The sequence below is a fragment of the Fusarium graminearum genome, chromosome 3 (assembly GCF_000240135.3).
Source record: "Fusarium graminearum PH-1 chromosome 3, whole genome shotgun sequence".
Classification (NCBI taxonomy): Eukaryota; Fungi; Ascomycota; class Sordariomycetes; order Hypocreales; family Nectriaceae; genus Fusarium; species Fusarium graminearum.
Genome location: NC_026476.1, coordinates 4,123,602 through 4,137,128, shown reverse-complemented (window position 1 = coordinate 4,137,128; position 13,527 = coordinate 4,123,602). Strand labels below are relative to the sequence as shown.

The following is a 13,527-nucleotide window of genomic DNA, read 5'->3' as shown; positions in this document are numbered from 1 at the left end:
CTGGAGGTGGTATCGACACGGATGGATTATTCGGACTGGCGCCGATTCGAAGTCATTGCATTTCGATTTGGGATTTGGCACCTACTCGATAACCAACTGCAACTACTCAGACGACCTCGACACAATATTAACAGGTGGATTTGCGTTTCTTTACATACCCTCACAACAGCTCCACTATCAATTCACTTGGGTCATTGAGTCTTCCCTCAATCCACCTGAACGACTCGCTCACGACTCACGATTGGTTTATGTTGGTGCGCTACAGTTAGCGACTAACGCTAACCGACGCAAGTTTTGCACCGTGTGGAGACTTTTCACATCGCACAAGAAACTTCAACGTCATGCCTGTGTTTCAAGGCATCGATTCAACTATGTGTGACCGTTCTGGATCAAGTCCGGGTCAATTCGGCTAAGCTGGCAAGACGAGTGTCTGCCAGCCTGACCGGTTAGCATGTCGATAAACCCCGGCACCGGCCCACGGGAGCTCAGGCATAGCAAATGCCTCATGTTCATGGAAGCTCTCATGCATCAACAGGAGCTACTCGGAACGATGTCATCGCTTCAAAGTTAATTGAGACTCAATTTGGACTTAGTCGATATGAGATCTTTCTTCTTAACAAGGCAATTCATTGAGTGATGAAAAAAGGAAATATCCTAATGCATTGGAGAAAGCGGGATGAATGAGGCTTTTTATTTTACAAGTCGATCCCTGGGAGGAATTATGCAGAATTTCCCCAACTCTAATCATAGCAAGTGTCTATGATCAATGTCCATCCCAGTTCTCTATCCCGTCTATTACAAGACAACCTCCCCTCTATCGTGCAAGCTGGCGTCAGGTGCACCCGTGTCGAATTTTTCAAGACACAGTTTAATGCACAACGCTCAGCAGCCTCCTCCGTGTCGTTGACTCGATCATTCGGCACGAGTCTACCCAATGGGTTGGGTAATAACTTAAGTCTGGGAACAGATGTCAATAAATATTCAATCGTGCACGGACCCGTCGGAATCTTGGTTTGACTTACGAACTTGGCCATGAGGGCAACCATCAGATCGAAAAGACCGATGGCCTCGACGAAAGCGAAACCCAGAATGGCGTAAGAGAAGAGCTGACCACGGAGGGCAGGGTTGCGGGCAACACCGTTGAGGAGAGCGGCGAAGACAAGACCGATACCAATACCGGCACCGGTAAGACCGATGGCGGCGGCACCCATACCCAAGTTCTTGGAGACCTCAACCATGGCCTGGGCGATCTCGGAGGAGTAGGCACGGCGCTGGACCTGGAAGGCGTTGCGGGTGGTGGCCTGGAGAAGAGTCTGACGCTTCATGGCCTGGAGGGGGCTGACGCCTTAATCGATTGTGAGCGAATTGTTCATTCATCGTGATGGGCGAGGTTCGATCGAGTCGGGTTCGGCACCGAGCTCAATTGAGCTCGAAGAAAATTTTTGCCGCATCATCAAAAACTTACCAGAGATGGTTCGCTTGCTGGCAGCAGCGACGTTGGCGCGGACAGCAGGGCGAGCGGCCTTGACGGCCATCTGGGAGGCCAGGCGAGAGGCAAAGACACGAGAAGAGGCCATTGTGATTGATTTGTGAGGGGAGATGGTTGATGGTTGAAAGAGGGAGGGAGAGGCTGATGGGAGGTTTAAAGAAAAGAGATACGGAGCTCAGCACAAGACAGGGCGGTAGTGGGAAAAGGAAAAGGGAAGAGAGAAAGCGTCTGGAGCCGGGAAGAAAGTGAGGATAGGTGGGCCCACACGGGTGGATATCACCAGGGGGTGTGAGGATGTCAGCCGGGGCAACGCTTGAGAGAAAGAGCAACAACGAACAATCCGAACGATATATTCTTACAAGTAAACCGGGTGAGAATTGCGGTTCGATCAACAACTACACCAAAGTGAAATATCACCCAGATGAGACAAAAAAAGAGGGCTGTTGAAGAGCATGAGAGCGCTGAAAAATGATGGGATTAGGGATGATATCACGGGTGCGAATCAGCCCAAAGAATCAACCTCTACACGGCCTGTCTAGCCTTCGGAGGAAATCGGGTGGAGTGAACTACAACAATTCTGCACTGTGATTGCTCTACAAAGCCTGAGAAGACTTTCAGGCCTGAGGCTTTTACAATCGGAGGGACGCGCTTGGCGGTGGACCATGAATCATGGGCGAGGCACAACTACAAGCGCCAGCTGGGGGTTGGGCCGACGATGGAACACGCACTTGAGAAGTCTCGGTACGGAGGAGGGACAAAGCCGGAACAACGAAGACCCTCACCAATTTGGACTAAAGCGATCAAGGCTCAGTTCAGTGAGTGAGTGTTTTACGGGCAGCGGACAACGAACGGGGCCTACCGGAATTCCGAGACAGTCGAAACAACAGCTTTAATGTTCATAACGGCCGGTTGAACGTCTTTACGTTCCAAATTGCCATCTTCTCAAGCGAGGAATCAACGGTAGGATTTTATCACCTATGTCAGGAAATTTTCATGGTTGTTTAATCAAGGTACTGCACCTGTCTAGCCAAGACTAATTGACAAGCTCAAAAGAATTGATACCATGACGGGTTGTCCGGCTGGTACCTGGAAACAGAAGGTTGCCGAAATCGGATCTTGATTGGCTGACTGGGATGAACAGAGTGTCGTCCTACCAATTTTGGGTGAGGAACGCACCACTCTGGGTTAGAAAGTATACAGTGATGCAGCACGGTACTGAGTCAAGAATTCAGTGGCTTTACAAGATACCTCGAGAAAATCAATCAAGAGGCATTCTATGTGGGTGGGTTGCAAGACGCTTTGAGAAGCACTGGACAAATGAAAGCAGATATGGTCCATCGTGGGTGAGATCCGAAACGAATTACTTGAAAATACAGTGCGCAATATGCCATTGATACTAATACTACGACGTTAGGCTTGTTGAGCTTCAAAGTGGCATGCATGGTAGGCGCACTAGGCAAATTACAATTTTGTGATGCGATTCCAGCATCGACTAATGAAGAATCCCAAAATTGTTTCGCTGAGAGTTTAGACGTTGCTCTTATCAACCAACGTGCTGCTGTGTATGGCGAGATGGAGGTTTACTGTTAAGAACTGGCAATTGATAGTGGGTCTGGCACTTTACACTATTCTTGGGGAACTGGAAAAATTTTCCTACTCGGCTCGATTGAGCAGTAATTGGCATGAAAGTCTCAATGTAAGTTTGGGTTTGGCCACTGATGATAGGACAGTGTGAATGGCTGCAGCTACGGCGAATGGCTGCAGCACTTCACGCCTCATAAAGACAGAAGCCATGATAAAGTCTAAAGTGACGCAGTCATGCCAATTAACGCCCTGGAAGATCATTCCAAACTTTGTGTTGTCGTTACCCTATTCCAATCAACTCCATGAGAACGTCAATCTGACAGGACTACAATCTGGTCTTGATTTTCAGCCTTCCTTGTTGCAAGAAAGTCAAAACAGACAAGCAATTGAAGCCCCTCGACAATGACGAAAAGGATATGGACAATACATCAAAGCGTGAGATGACACTGTGCACAGCCTTGCGATAAAGTTTCAGCCTTGCCTTAGGTAGAGGTGCAGCAAAGCACAGTGCAGAATAGCGGGCAGATATCTTCAGCTGGTCTAAAACTTGATCTTGAAACCAGATTCAGGAACCCTCCCCATATTTTGAATCTCATCTTAAATCTCCATAACTACCTGCAAGACTATAACAAAGCGTAGTCTGGGGCGACCAGGGCCTACAAATCCTGCCGAGATTGATGAGATTGCCTTGTAGCTACACAAACTTGACTGTACGACAGGACAGAGTGAAATCGGCGAAAAATTTTCGGTCCAAAGGGGGGGGCGTGCCAGAGTCAATGTCTTTGCACAAGGGCAAAATCGGGATGACCCTGTGTAAAAGTCGACATCCTGGTCCAAGCTCTTTGCCTCTTTTGGAAAGCTCAAGGATATACGTACAGCAGTGCTGAAAGATGTATATCACAAGAATCGATGAAACAGCCACATCAGGTTGTTCTACATATATAGAGTCATTGGTTCTTATAAACTATACCAATACTTACAACGAGTCACGTCTTAACATATGTGCTGTCCATACCGGCACCGCCCCAACTGATATGCCCCAAAGACTCAACGGAGATCTCTCGGTTTGACCTGGGTGAAGGATAGACATGCCACCACCACCCAAAAGCCCATCATGACATTTACTCTCGCTAGGACGTGCCAGGGCTCAATTGCATCATAAAGTTGTGCAGGGGTATCACATCAGAGAGTTGAAGCAACATCATCATAATTAGGAGAATAAAGTCTTTTGACTTAAACAAGGGGGTATCACTGTCGCCGAAGCGTCTAAACTGTCTATGCTTGCACCGTTCATCGCCGCTCCTGGCACCGCCGTCACTCTTCATCCTCCACCTCATCTTCTGAAACGACGGGCGCCTTGATCGCGTAGCCCTCCTCAAATCCGGCAGGGTCACATACGCGCTCCAGGCTGATCCGGTTCTCTGCCACATATCGACGAACTGCTTGCTTGTCTATCCGCACTCGCGGCACCGTCTTTACCACTGTGACCACATCTTTATTAACTCCATCAGCAGCAGGCGAGGTCCTCGTCCCCTCGTGTTTGCTTTCCTCTGCTTCCGTATCGTTAACAAGCTTCTCCTCGGGCTTACTAGGACCCATGCCTGCCTCTTCAACAACACCCATATCCCGCAACACCGGCAGACAATCTTCGGGGAGAATCCATGTCGCTTTGCAGCAGTCATTGAGGTCCACGAGGACTTCGTTTTCGGGGTTCTTGGTGTCCAGTTCGATACTCAGCAGCCATCTTGCGATTTCGCCAGCCCAGTAACGCTTGTAGCCTTTTCTGCCAAGATCCGAGATCGGCTTTTCCGGTCCGCCCAGGATCTCTTCTCTTCTGGAAATCTCGTACGAGGCTCCCATGAGCAGGGCCCCGAGACCCTTGCGCTGCCATGGAGGAAAGATTAGAATGCAAGCTAGGTTGTTGCTATCCCACGACATCTTTTCTTTGGAGAAAAACCCAACGATGCGAGGAAGTGGGAGCTCAGGTTCTGTCGATATAAGCGAGGGTCGGGTCGGAGGTGTGTAGACAAGCAAGAAGTAGTTGAAGCCCGTAACGTCAAAGAATACAGACTTGTTGTCGAGAAACAGCTTTGCAAAGAGTGATAGGTTCTGGCAAAAGAGCTGGGAGGATATGTTAGCATTGTGGCTCGGTCAGTCACAGCATGTGAACTTACCCCGTCTTTCTCTCCGTCCACCTCCCAAATGCTCCATTCTCCCTCGTCTTGTACCAACTCTTCTACATATCGAATGTTGCCTTCTCCCTTCCGTCGCTTGGGCCCGGAAGCTTTATTATCATACGGTACAAGAATCTTCCTACGTCCTTGTGGGTGAATGTAGACCTTGCGTCCCGGTATTTGAGCCTTCCGCTCGCATACATGAACGTGATGGCACCATGCGACTAATTCTTTGGAGTATTTAAAGCAGCTGGGGCAGACGTAGAGACGATCGACTGCGGGTGGCGATGTACCTCCAGTGGTCTGGCCCTTGGCGCCTGCTTCTTTGCTGCCTGACTTGGCTGGATGTCCTGATGATTCGCCCAGAACTTCCTTTCCGTAACAGCTAGGGTACCATGTGCTGAAGCACATGTTTCCCAGAACAACTTTGTCTATGTTGCGGTCGGTTCGTAGAGGCGGGCGTACAGACGGGGCGGGAGGTGGCTTCGGAGGGTGGACTGGTGTGACTGTAGGTGGCGGTGGTCGTTCGAGCATACGCGGTGGTTGCGCTGTTGGGCCATGAGGTCGGACAAGAGCTGAAGGTCGCTGCAATGAGTTGGTATGCGAATGAGGGACGTGATAAGTGATCTCAGGCGCTACTAAATCTGAAAGCGGACGACCAGCAGCAGTAGGTCGTGGAGGTGGAACGGCTGTCATTGTCGCTGAAGGGGGCCTCTTTGCTGGGCCTGGTTGTTCAAGCGGAGCCCATCGCAGTACAGGAGGTGATATTTGCGACTGCGACTGCGCTTGGTCTTGGGCGGCAGTACTGGATTGCGCCTTGGATGGCCGAGATCGGGTTATCGGAGCACGATTGCGCTTCTGGTCTGGAGAGGTTGTGTTGGGTGAACTAGACAACAAGGTCGGTATTGAAGGCGGCGGAACAGCGGTTTCAGTGCGTGCTGACGATACTGGCGGCAAAACCGGGGTTTGACGCGTCGCTCGACGCGCGACGGTGGGTTTAGTTTGAGGATCGGAAGAGGTCGGTTTGGGTTTGAGTTTGAGTGCGGAGGTAGAAATATAAGCGGATTGGGAATCAGAATCAGCGGGGTCTTGTTCTGCTCGCTTGCGCTTTTGAGGCATCGCTGTGCGACCCTCTTCTCTTGACTCAATATCGTGGTCGAGCAGGAGTTGAATGGGTATAGAAAGCTCTCTTGCTGCGCCAGGACGTATTAGGACGCGGTTTTAGTTTAGTTGATTTATACTTTGAGATATGAGAACAAGATTGATTTGCGATAGGATGGGCTCGTATTATTTAGTTTAAAGTTTCAATGTTATATAAATCGTCGAAGAGGAAACAAAGGAATCAGCTACTAAGATAGATCCAAGTATGAGATGGTTTAGAATATTGGATATGACCTGCTGGCATAAACACTACGCGGGGATGGCATGCGGCAGGTGCATTGAATACAGGACGTTATCACGTGCGGGTCTGTCCTGTTGTTTCATCAGCTCTCGTCTTGTTTTTTGAAGCACTCGCAACCAGTAAAAAACAAACAAAGTTGGTGTTGAGTTCTTATCTCTATTCCAGCCTATATCCACAGGCACTCAATCACTGAGCTGAACAACTCGGAAATAGCATAATAAAGTTAATGGCAATCTCGTTTTATAACATGTCATTCTCAATTTGGGTTGCTACCACTAACACTAGGTAATTCAAATAGCATTAACAGAAAGGACTGACAACTATCTATCATTTGGCCTGTTCAATCAAACTGTTTGAGCTTGAGCAAACTCTCGCTCTAACACACTCGGCACCGCTTAAATCAGTGTCGGCGCAGGGAGCAAGTCGGCGCATGAGCACCCATAACTCGGTCCAGAGTCTCATCGCCCTCCTCCCAGTTCTTGATCAGAGTCAAGAGTCGACGACGAGCAAGGCCAGCATCGCGGTTACGATACACACTGTCAATTTTGCGCACATCGGTCTTGTCGCTGACGAGCCATCGTCGCTCCTCCTCCATGAACTGATTGTACGATGTATTCTCACCATATCGGGCCTTGACATTGGCAGCAAGATGCTCCTGCACGACCTTGTTCAACTCGATCTGTGGTTTGGTCGGCTCAGCCGGATTGGCGAAGCGAGTGTCGACTGTAGGCTTAAATGTTGCCGGTTTGAGGCTTGGGTCTGGCAGAACCGAATAGGCCGAAAAGCAGACGAGAGTTGGGTTCTTGAGGACTGCTTCAGATATAATCATGACTGCCGGGGGTGTCATGGGCATGTGTCCAAAGTTGATGTAGGCCAGAGGACTCTTGGTCTGCATCAGACTCTGAATAGCAGATACAGCTCCATCCTCGATGTAGTTGTAGGCCTGTCCAAGATCCTGAGTAGCGTACGCCTGGCCAAGATCAAACACCTCGAGTGTGGGATGGCCGGTAGCCGCCTTGCACAGCGCAATGGCACCTTTGGTGCTGACTCCAATCGACTGTAAGAGCAATCGAGCCAGGTATGGTGCCTTGGGCAGTGCTTGGGCAAGGGCCTCCGCGCCATCGTCGCCAAATGGATTTGATGACATGTAGATGGAAGTCAAGCCGCAGTGCGGCGAAAGAAGGAACTTGCCAACAGCCTTAGCGCCTTCAGTCGAGATTCCGTTGCCGTTGAGATAGATGTGTTTAAGGGGAAGCTTGGCACCCCCAGGCATCTCATGGCCAGCCAAGCGGTTGAAAAGGTCGGCAACTCCTCGGTCGCCGAGTTGAGTTTGGTCAAGGTCAAATGTTCGCAAATTCTTGACGCCAGTAATGAGGCGGTACACGTCCTCGGAGGCGTCTGGGCCAAGTGGGTTGCGTTTCAACCAGATGTTGGTGATGGCCTCGGATTTCACCATGGCATTGACGAGAATCTTGAAGCTCGGTCCGTCAATACAATTACCGGCAAGATACCAAGTGTCCATTCGGTCAGGGAGATCACTGATAAAGTTGGCAATCTCATAAGCTCCGACAGGGCCAATAATGTTATTACCCAGAAGGAAATGCCGGACAAACTCGTTTGGTCGAAGCGAGTCCATCAGCTTGCCAATGTGGTCAGGGCCAACAACCATTTTGCAAAGGTCCATACGGCCATCTTCATAGACGACACCTTTACGGAACTCAGCACCTTGAACACCATAGTACGGCTCACCTCGTCCGCCGTCGAGTTCAAATCCCTTCTCGTGGCCATGTAGCTCATGAGTGCCGCCGCTCTCAAGATGGTGCAAGAACGGTGCAAGATCGGCCTCATGGGCGATCTCGACTGGCATAGGAATAGCTGGCACACCGTCAAGTGAAACCGGGTGCTTGGCAGGATCCCAGGCGCCCTGAGACAAGATACGGGAAGCCCAGACAGGCGCTTGTACTCCAGGGGCAGCACCGCTGGACAGGCCTTGGGTAGTGTGGCCATTTCGAATAGTGGCCATCAACATGTCATATCGTCGCTGCAGGGCGGCCCAGGCACGGAGGCGCACGCGGTCCGCATCAAAGCGGATAATGGCCGTCAGCGAACCTTCGTGCACAGGGTAAAGCATCGGAGCAATAGCTACGGCCAAGTTGTGACGAGCGGACCTGCGACGAGGGAGGTCGTGGAGAGCATCGTCAATACGATGCTTGTTCAATGGCAGGGCAATGATCTCATCTACAGTAAAGGGATGAGAAGGGTTGAAGCCGGGTAAGTGCTGATCAAGATCAACAAGACTCTTGCGGCAGAGGAAGGCAAGATGGATTGCCTCATCCATGTTGACCGTGTCGTTGTGTTTCTTCAATGGAGGTGATGCCGTTGCGTGTTGGGACGAGATGGAGAACGAGGGCGGCTCAATAGGCCGGAGCTCGGTAGCAGTCGACATATCGGAGGTTGCGAGTTTGTAATATGGTAAGGCAAGCTTGATTTGGTGTATTGGTGAGTTTGGCTTATGGTGAGTTGGACTTATACCACAGACAGTGGTGATGGTCACTTATATAGTGGCTAGCCAAATGCAGGTTTGCATATTGAAAGTCAATTTCATTCAGCCTTACATGTGGGTACTGACTCTACGTTAGGGGTCCCAGGAATATGCCGAGACATGTCAAGTGCAGGGCGTAAATCGACATCGATGTCAATCGTGTTTCCACTTGGTGAGTCAACCTCGAGCTTTGATCACGCTGCCTTGAGATTCAACCGGCTTCTGTTTACCTCTCGGCAGATACGCTTGCAGGGAAACAAACAAGCCCACCAGAATATAGATGCCATAGTTTCATTCAAAACTGTGGCTGTACCAAAGGAGTCGGTCATGACATCGGTGAGATATAAGTGGTGATCTAGGATCAAGATCGTGGCTCAGCAACATCTTACTGCAGGCAACCACCCGGACGACCCACACTTGTCGATACAAGGGCGCGAGATCGTCGACTAATATTGTATATCCGAATCCGCCTGGCAACAAATATGCTTTGCCTTGTAATGCTTTTAGTACTTTGGTCTTCAGATATTGAGGCTATCCCCACCCAGAGAGTGTTGACTAGTGCTTTGACGTTGCTAAATATCCTCACGTATACAACAACAACAACAACTGCAACGATAACTCTCGGTTTCAACACCCAAATACTATATATACATATTATATACTTCAACTATAGAACATAAAGTCGACATGAGGTGCTGGGGGCGTCGAACCTGTTATCTGGTTTGAATTTTGGATCTGCCACTGAAGCTTCAGGGTAAGGAGAGCTGGCAACGCCTTTCGTCTCCGATATATATTCCTGCTACACTCGACCTACACTTTGCAATCATGGAATAGACAAAGCTCCATACATGCTATTGCTACTCTTTATCAGGTAAACTACAAAAAGAATAATCAAGAAACATCACCAACACATGTCACAGCAACTTCAATGCCATCCGCGGACAAAAATAAACAACATGAGGAACACCGGATTTGAACCGATAACCTTCAGGAATCCCCAAAGAAGCTGTTGGACAGCTCACTGGAATCTGACGCGCTACCGTTGCGCCAGCTCCCCAAGTTTTGATGTATGAAGCAGTTGAAAACTGGCCTCAAGTGGACACGATGCAGGAGAATCCTTGCTCGAAAAAAAAGAGAGGGAAAAAAGGAAGTTGGAGGTGGAAAAAGAAAGATACCACAACTGCAAAGATGCGGATTTGATGTTGTGTGAGGAACACCGGATTTGAACCGATAGCCTTCAGGAATCCCCGAGGACAACTGCTGAGTTAGCAGAGCACTGGAATCTGACGCGCTACCGTTGCGCCAGCTCCCCACTTGTTGTTATATGGTAACTTATGCCGGCTCATATATCGCGCACAGCAAAAACGCGGCGTCCAACATGCAGCGTCTCGAACAAAGAACCAACACGGATAGGAAGAGCACAAAGCCCTTGTGCAGGGACCAGTCGTAAGTGCCCTTGATGAACTGCCCCTCAGCTTCAATGCTATTGTCTTTTATGGTGCTACGCTGTGTCAAGGGAAGAACAGTATCTTCATCGTTTGCATGTTTAAATATGGCAAGCAAAGGCAGGTCAAACAGAAGACAGGACTAAACATAGAGAAAACGAATTTATACTCTCAAATTCAACTTCTCTGTACCAAGCATTTAATACATACATGGGGGTCATGATTTAACCTCTAAACCTCCCAAAACCTCCTCCCTTCTATCATCGAGTTCCAGCAGACACCCACCATCACTCTAAGCGCCAAGCGGGTCATAAGTAGATATTACAGCCAAGTAAGGCAGGCTGATGCTGTCGTCAAAGAGAACCTCTATGCGTTATCAACGATAGACGATATACAGACGTCACCAGCTTAGATGCCATCATACTCTCCGCCGAGGTCATCCTCGTCCAGGTCACCCTCCTGTATTTCCTTGGCCATCTCACGCTCGCGCTCCCGGGCCTCCTGGGCGTTCTTAAGCTCAAGACGATGTTGGTTCATGGGGAATCGCATGGCCTAAAGAGGAAAGGGATTAGCTTGCTGCTGTCTGGGTGAAAATACATATACATACCTTGACACTCTCATCGTGGAGCGCTAGACAAGCTCGAATTCGGTCGTGGAAAGCCTCACCAGGCTCACGAGTAGCATACACATCACCAACCTCCTTGCTCTTCATGAAGCCCCTCTCGCGGTCCAGAGTAGCCTCGATCACACCATCGCGAATGGCTTTGGCGACAATGTACTCTGCCGACTCCTCACTACCAAGCTGGAGACGGATACAAATATCCCGAAGAGAGATACGAGAGTAAGACAAAGACATCATACGGATACCAGTCTTGATAACGTTTTGTCGTAGACGCAAGATAAGGCTGTATGTGCCATCTCGTCGGAAGGTATCGGCATGGTCGGCAATCGCTGTCTCAAAGTCCTCGAGGTTGCCAACCCTGACTGACTTGACCAGCAAGAAGTAAGGCTGGAGAGCAGCCTCCATTGTTGGCTGGCGGAACATGGCTCGGTCAGGAATGTCACCCATCAACAGCTCCACGACGTAAAGAAGTTTGGTTGCTGTCTGGGCGAAGCCGAGGGCACAGCTACTAGATGGAGCCTTTCGGGTGGCAGCAGTGAGATGCTCATGGGCCTCAGTGTATCGCAGCTGGACAGCACGGATACGACCAAGGTAGTAAAGGAATCGTGCTACCTGGTTGTTGACGGCGTTCTCGGGGAACTGGGTGTGAGAGACCAGGAGATCAGCCTGGTTAATGTGCGAAGTTGAGAGATAGTTTCGCAGCAACAGAACAATGACTGAGGCTTGTGTGTCGACATCCTTGCGTAGCACAGCGGTTCGAAGAGCGGCGAGGAGAGTTGGTCGAATCGCGACCACAGGAGACTGGGGAGACGGAGGGAGAGGGGCGATCTGCTCGCAGAAGATTGAGTAGTAGAAGTAGACCTTAGCGGACAAAGAGTCCAGGGTGCGGCGGTTGAGAGACTGCACTCTGTCCGAAAGGTACTTAGAGAAGTCGGCTCCACGCTGGAACTGCTTTGAGTCGAAAAGGTACACCTGGACGAGGATGCCGAGGAAGATATCGATCTCAGGAATGAGGTCCTTAGCCTCCTTCTTGGAAACGTTCTTTCCAGATGTCTTGGCATCGTCGATGTCCATCTCTGAACCACTCTGTCGACCAAGGGTGACATCCTCGCGCTCAATGGCAGCTAGCAGTGGCTTGACAATAGCACTCGAGTTGGCGGTGGCAGGGAAAGCGTCGGAGATGACCTGGGCAATAATATCGGGTGTCAAACGCTTGCGGATAATAGAGATAGAACGCAGGGCGCGGAGGGAGAATCTGGCGTCGAAGTGGGCCACGGCACGGTCTATCAGGGCAAAGTTGCTCTTGATATCTGTCGAAATATAATGTCAGTACTTGCTCTAGTCGACCTTGTTGAGCTCCCACAAGCTCTACTCACCTGCGATAGTCTGTACCACAGGGTCGACCTTGACCTCCTCCTCTTCCTCTTCCATTGACACGTCGCCTTCGGTATCGGCGGTTGCCTTGTCAGACTTTCTCGACTTGGAAGGAGGAACAACAACAGTCATCTCCTCGTCACCGTCCTTATCAGGCTTCTTGCCCTTGGGCTTTGTGCTGTCTGTCATCTCGACGTCCTTGCTTTTCTGAACGTTATTGCCGGCAGGCTTCTTGCCGTTGTTGTTTGGTGCCTTGCTGGGCGGCATGATGGGTTTCGATGTGTGAATGCGAAGAAATACGGCTGAAACTATCGGAGTAGGAGCTGTGGAAGACGATAGTGGTAGAAGATCGAGTCGTGCGCGCGCCTCGACTTGTCGCAGCGTCTGCGTAATTGAGTTTAAAGGGAGTTGGCGAGAACGGTAAACGATATACCAAGAGTTCAGGCACGAGACGGGTGTCGAGGGGAAAGACCGTCGGCAAGGTCAAGACAGTGATTGTCGTGGTGAGTTTGTAATGAGATTGGGAGAGGTTCAAGGTGATGCTGCTGCTCGCTGCTGGTGCTAGCTCACCAAATGGAGACCGGGGCTTGGTAACTGGCCAGTGGGCAACTGAGGCGACGACGGAAAGAGACTGAAATGGGGCTAAAAATACTTGCTCTAGGCGGTGATATCGCCGCACAAGCAGGTACCTCCAAAGTATAGGGCGCTACCTTAATAAGCTGGTAGCTTGTGGGGCTCAAACAGTGACGTCTCGATGTTGCCTGCAGTTGGCGTTGTGCATAAACGAGATGGCGATAGTTATGCAAGTTATGCAACTACATATAGTACGATAGCAACACCAATAACACGGGGATTAGCATGTACCGGACCATGATATATCAACTCAGAATGAAAT

At 50.0% G+C, this 13,527-nt stretch overlaps 4 protein-coding genes and 2 non-coding genes across 6 annotated transcripts; all 6 read right to left on the bottom strand.

The window, feature by feature from the left end:
- Positions 1-612: 612 nt before the first annotated feature.
- FGSG_06048 (uncharacterized protein) lies at positions 613-2,451 on the bottom strand. Its single transcript, XM_011326366.1, has 3 exons — positions 1,466-2,451; positions 1,023-1,345; positions 613-957 (listed from the first exon to the last, which is right to left on the bottom strand). Exons 1-3 carry the CDS (start codon positions 1,575-1,577, stop codon positions 952-954), a joined length of 441 nt encoding a protein of 146 aa, XP_011324668.1. The 5' UTR covers positions 1,578-2,451; the 3' UTR covers positions 613-951.
- A 1,936-nt stretch (positions 2,452-4,387) lies between these two features.
- On the bottom strand, positions 4,388-6,366 carry FGSG_06047 (uncharacterized protein; the record flags this gene model as incomplete). The annotated part of the gene is made up of 2 exons (XM_011326365.1): positions 4,388-5,194; positions 5,248-6,366. 2 exons carry the CDS (start codon positions 6,364-6,366, stop codon positions 4,388-4,390), a joined length of 1,926 nt encoding a protein of 641 aa, XP_011324667.1.
- A 683-nt stretch (positions 6,367-7,049) lies between these two features.
- FGSG_06046 (uncharacterized protein) lies at positions 7,050-9,095 on the bottom strand (the record flags this gene model as incomplete). Its single annotated transcript, XM_011326364.1, has 1 exon — positions 7,050-9,095. One exon carries the CDS (start codon positions 9,093-9,095, stop codon positions 7,050-7,052), a length of 2,046 nt encoding a protein of 681 aa, XP_011324666.1.
- Positions 9,096-10,148: 1,053 nt separating this feature from the next.
- FGSG_20649 lies at positions 10,149-10,248 on the bottom strand. Its single transcript has one exon. It is a non-coding gene; the product is annotated as a tRNA-Trp (tRNA).
- Positions 10,249-10,398: 150 nt separating this feature from the next.
- FGSG_20648 lies at positions 10,399-10,503 on the bottom strand. The gene has a single exon. It is a non-coding gene; the product is annotated as a tRNA-Trp (tRNA).
- Positions 10,504-10,828: 325 nt separating this feature from the next.
- FGSG_06045 (uncharacterized protein) lies at positions 10,829-12,899 on the bottom strand (the record flags this gene model as incomplete). Its single annotated transcript, XM_011326363.1, has 3 exons — positions 10,829-11,188; positions 11,244-12,568; positions 12,635-12,899. The coding sequence occupies 3 exons, from the start codon at positions 12,897-12,899 to the stop codon at positions 11,045-11,047; spliced, it is 1,734 nt and encodes a 577-aa protein (XP_011324665.1). The 3' UTR covers positions 10,829-11,044.
- Positions 12,900-13,527: the final 628 nt, after the last annotated feature.

Excerpts from the sequence above, each read along its gene's own strand:
- FGSG_06048 (XM_011326366.1), bottom strand. The coding sequence starts at position 1,577 with ATGGCCTCTTCTCGTGTCTTTGCCTCTCGCCTGGCCTCCCAGATGGCC. Across the intron at positions 1,346-1,465 it reads CAGCAAGCGAACCATCTCTG|GCGTCAGCCCCCTCCAGGCC; the intron begins GTAAGTTTTTGA and ends CAATCGATTAAG.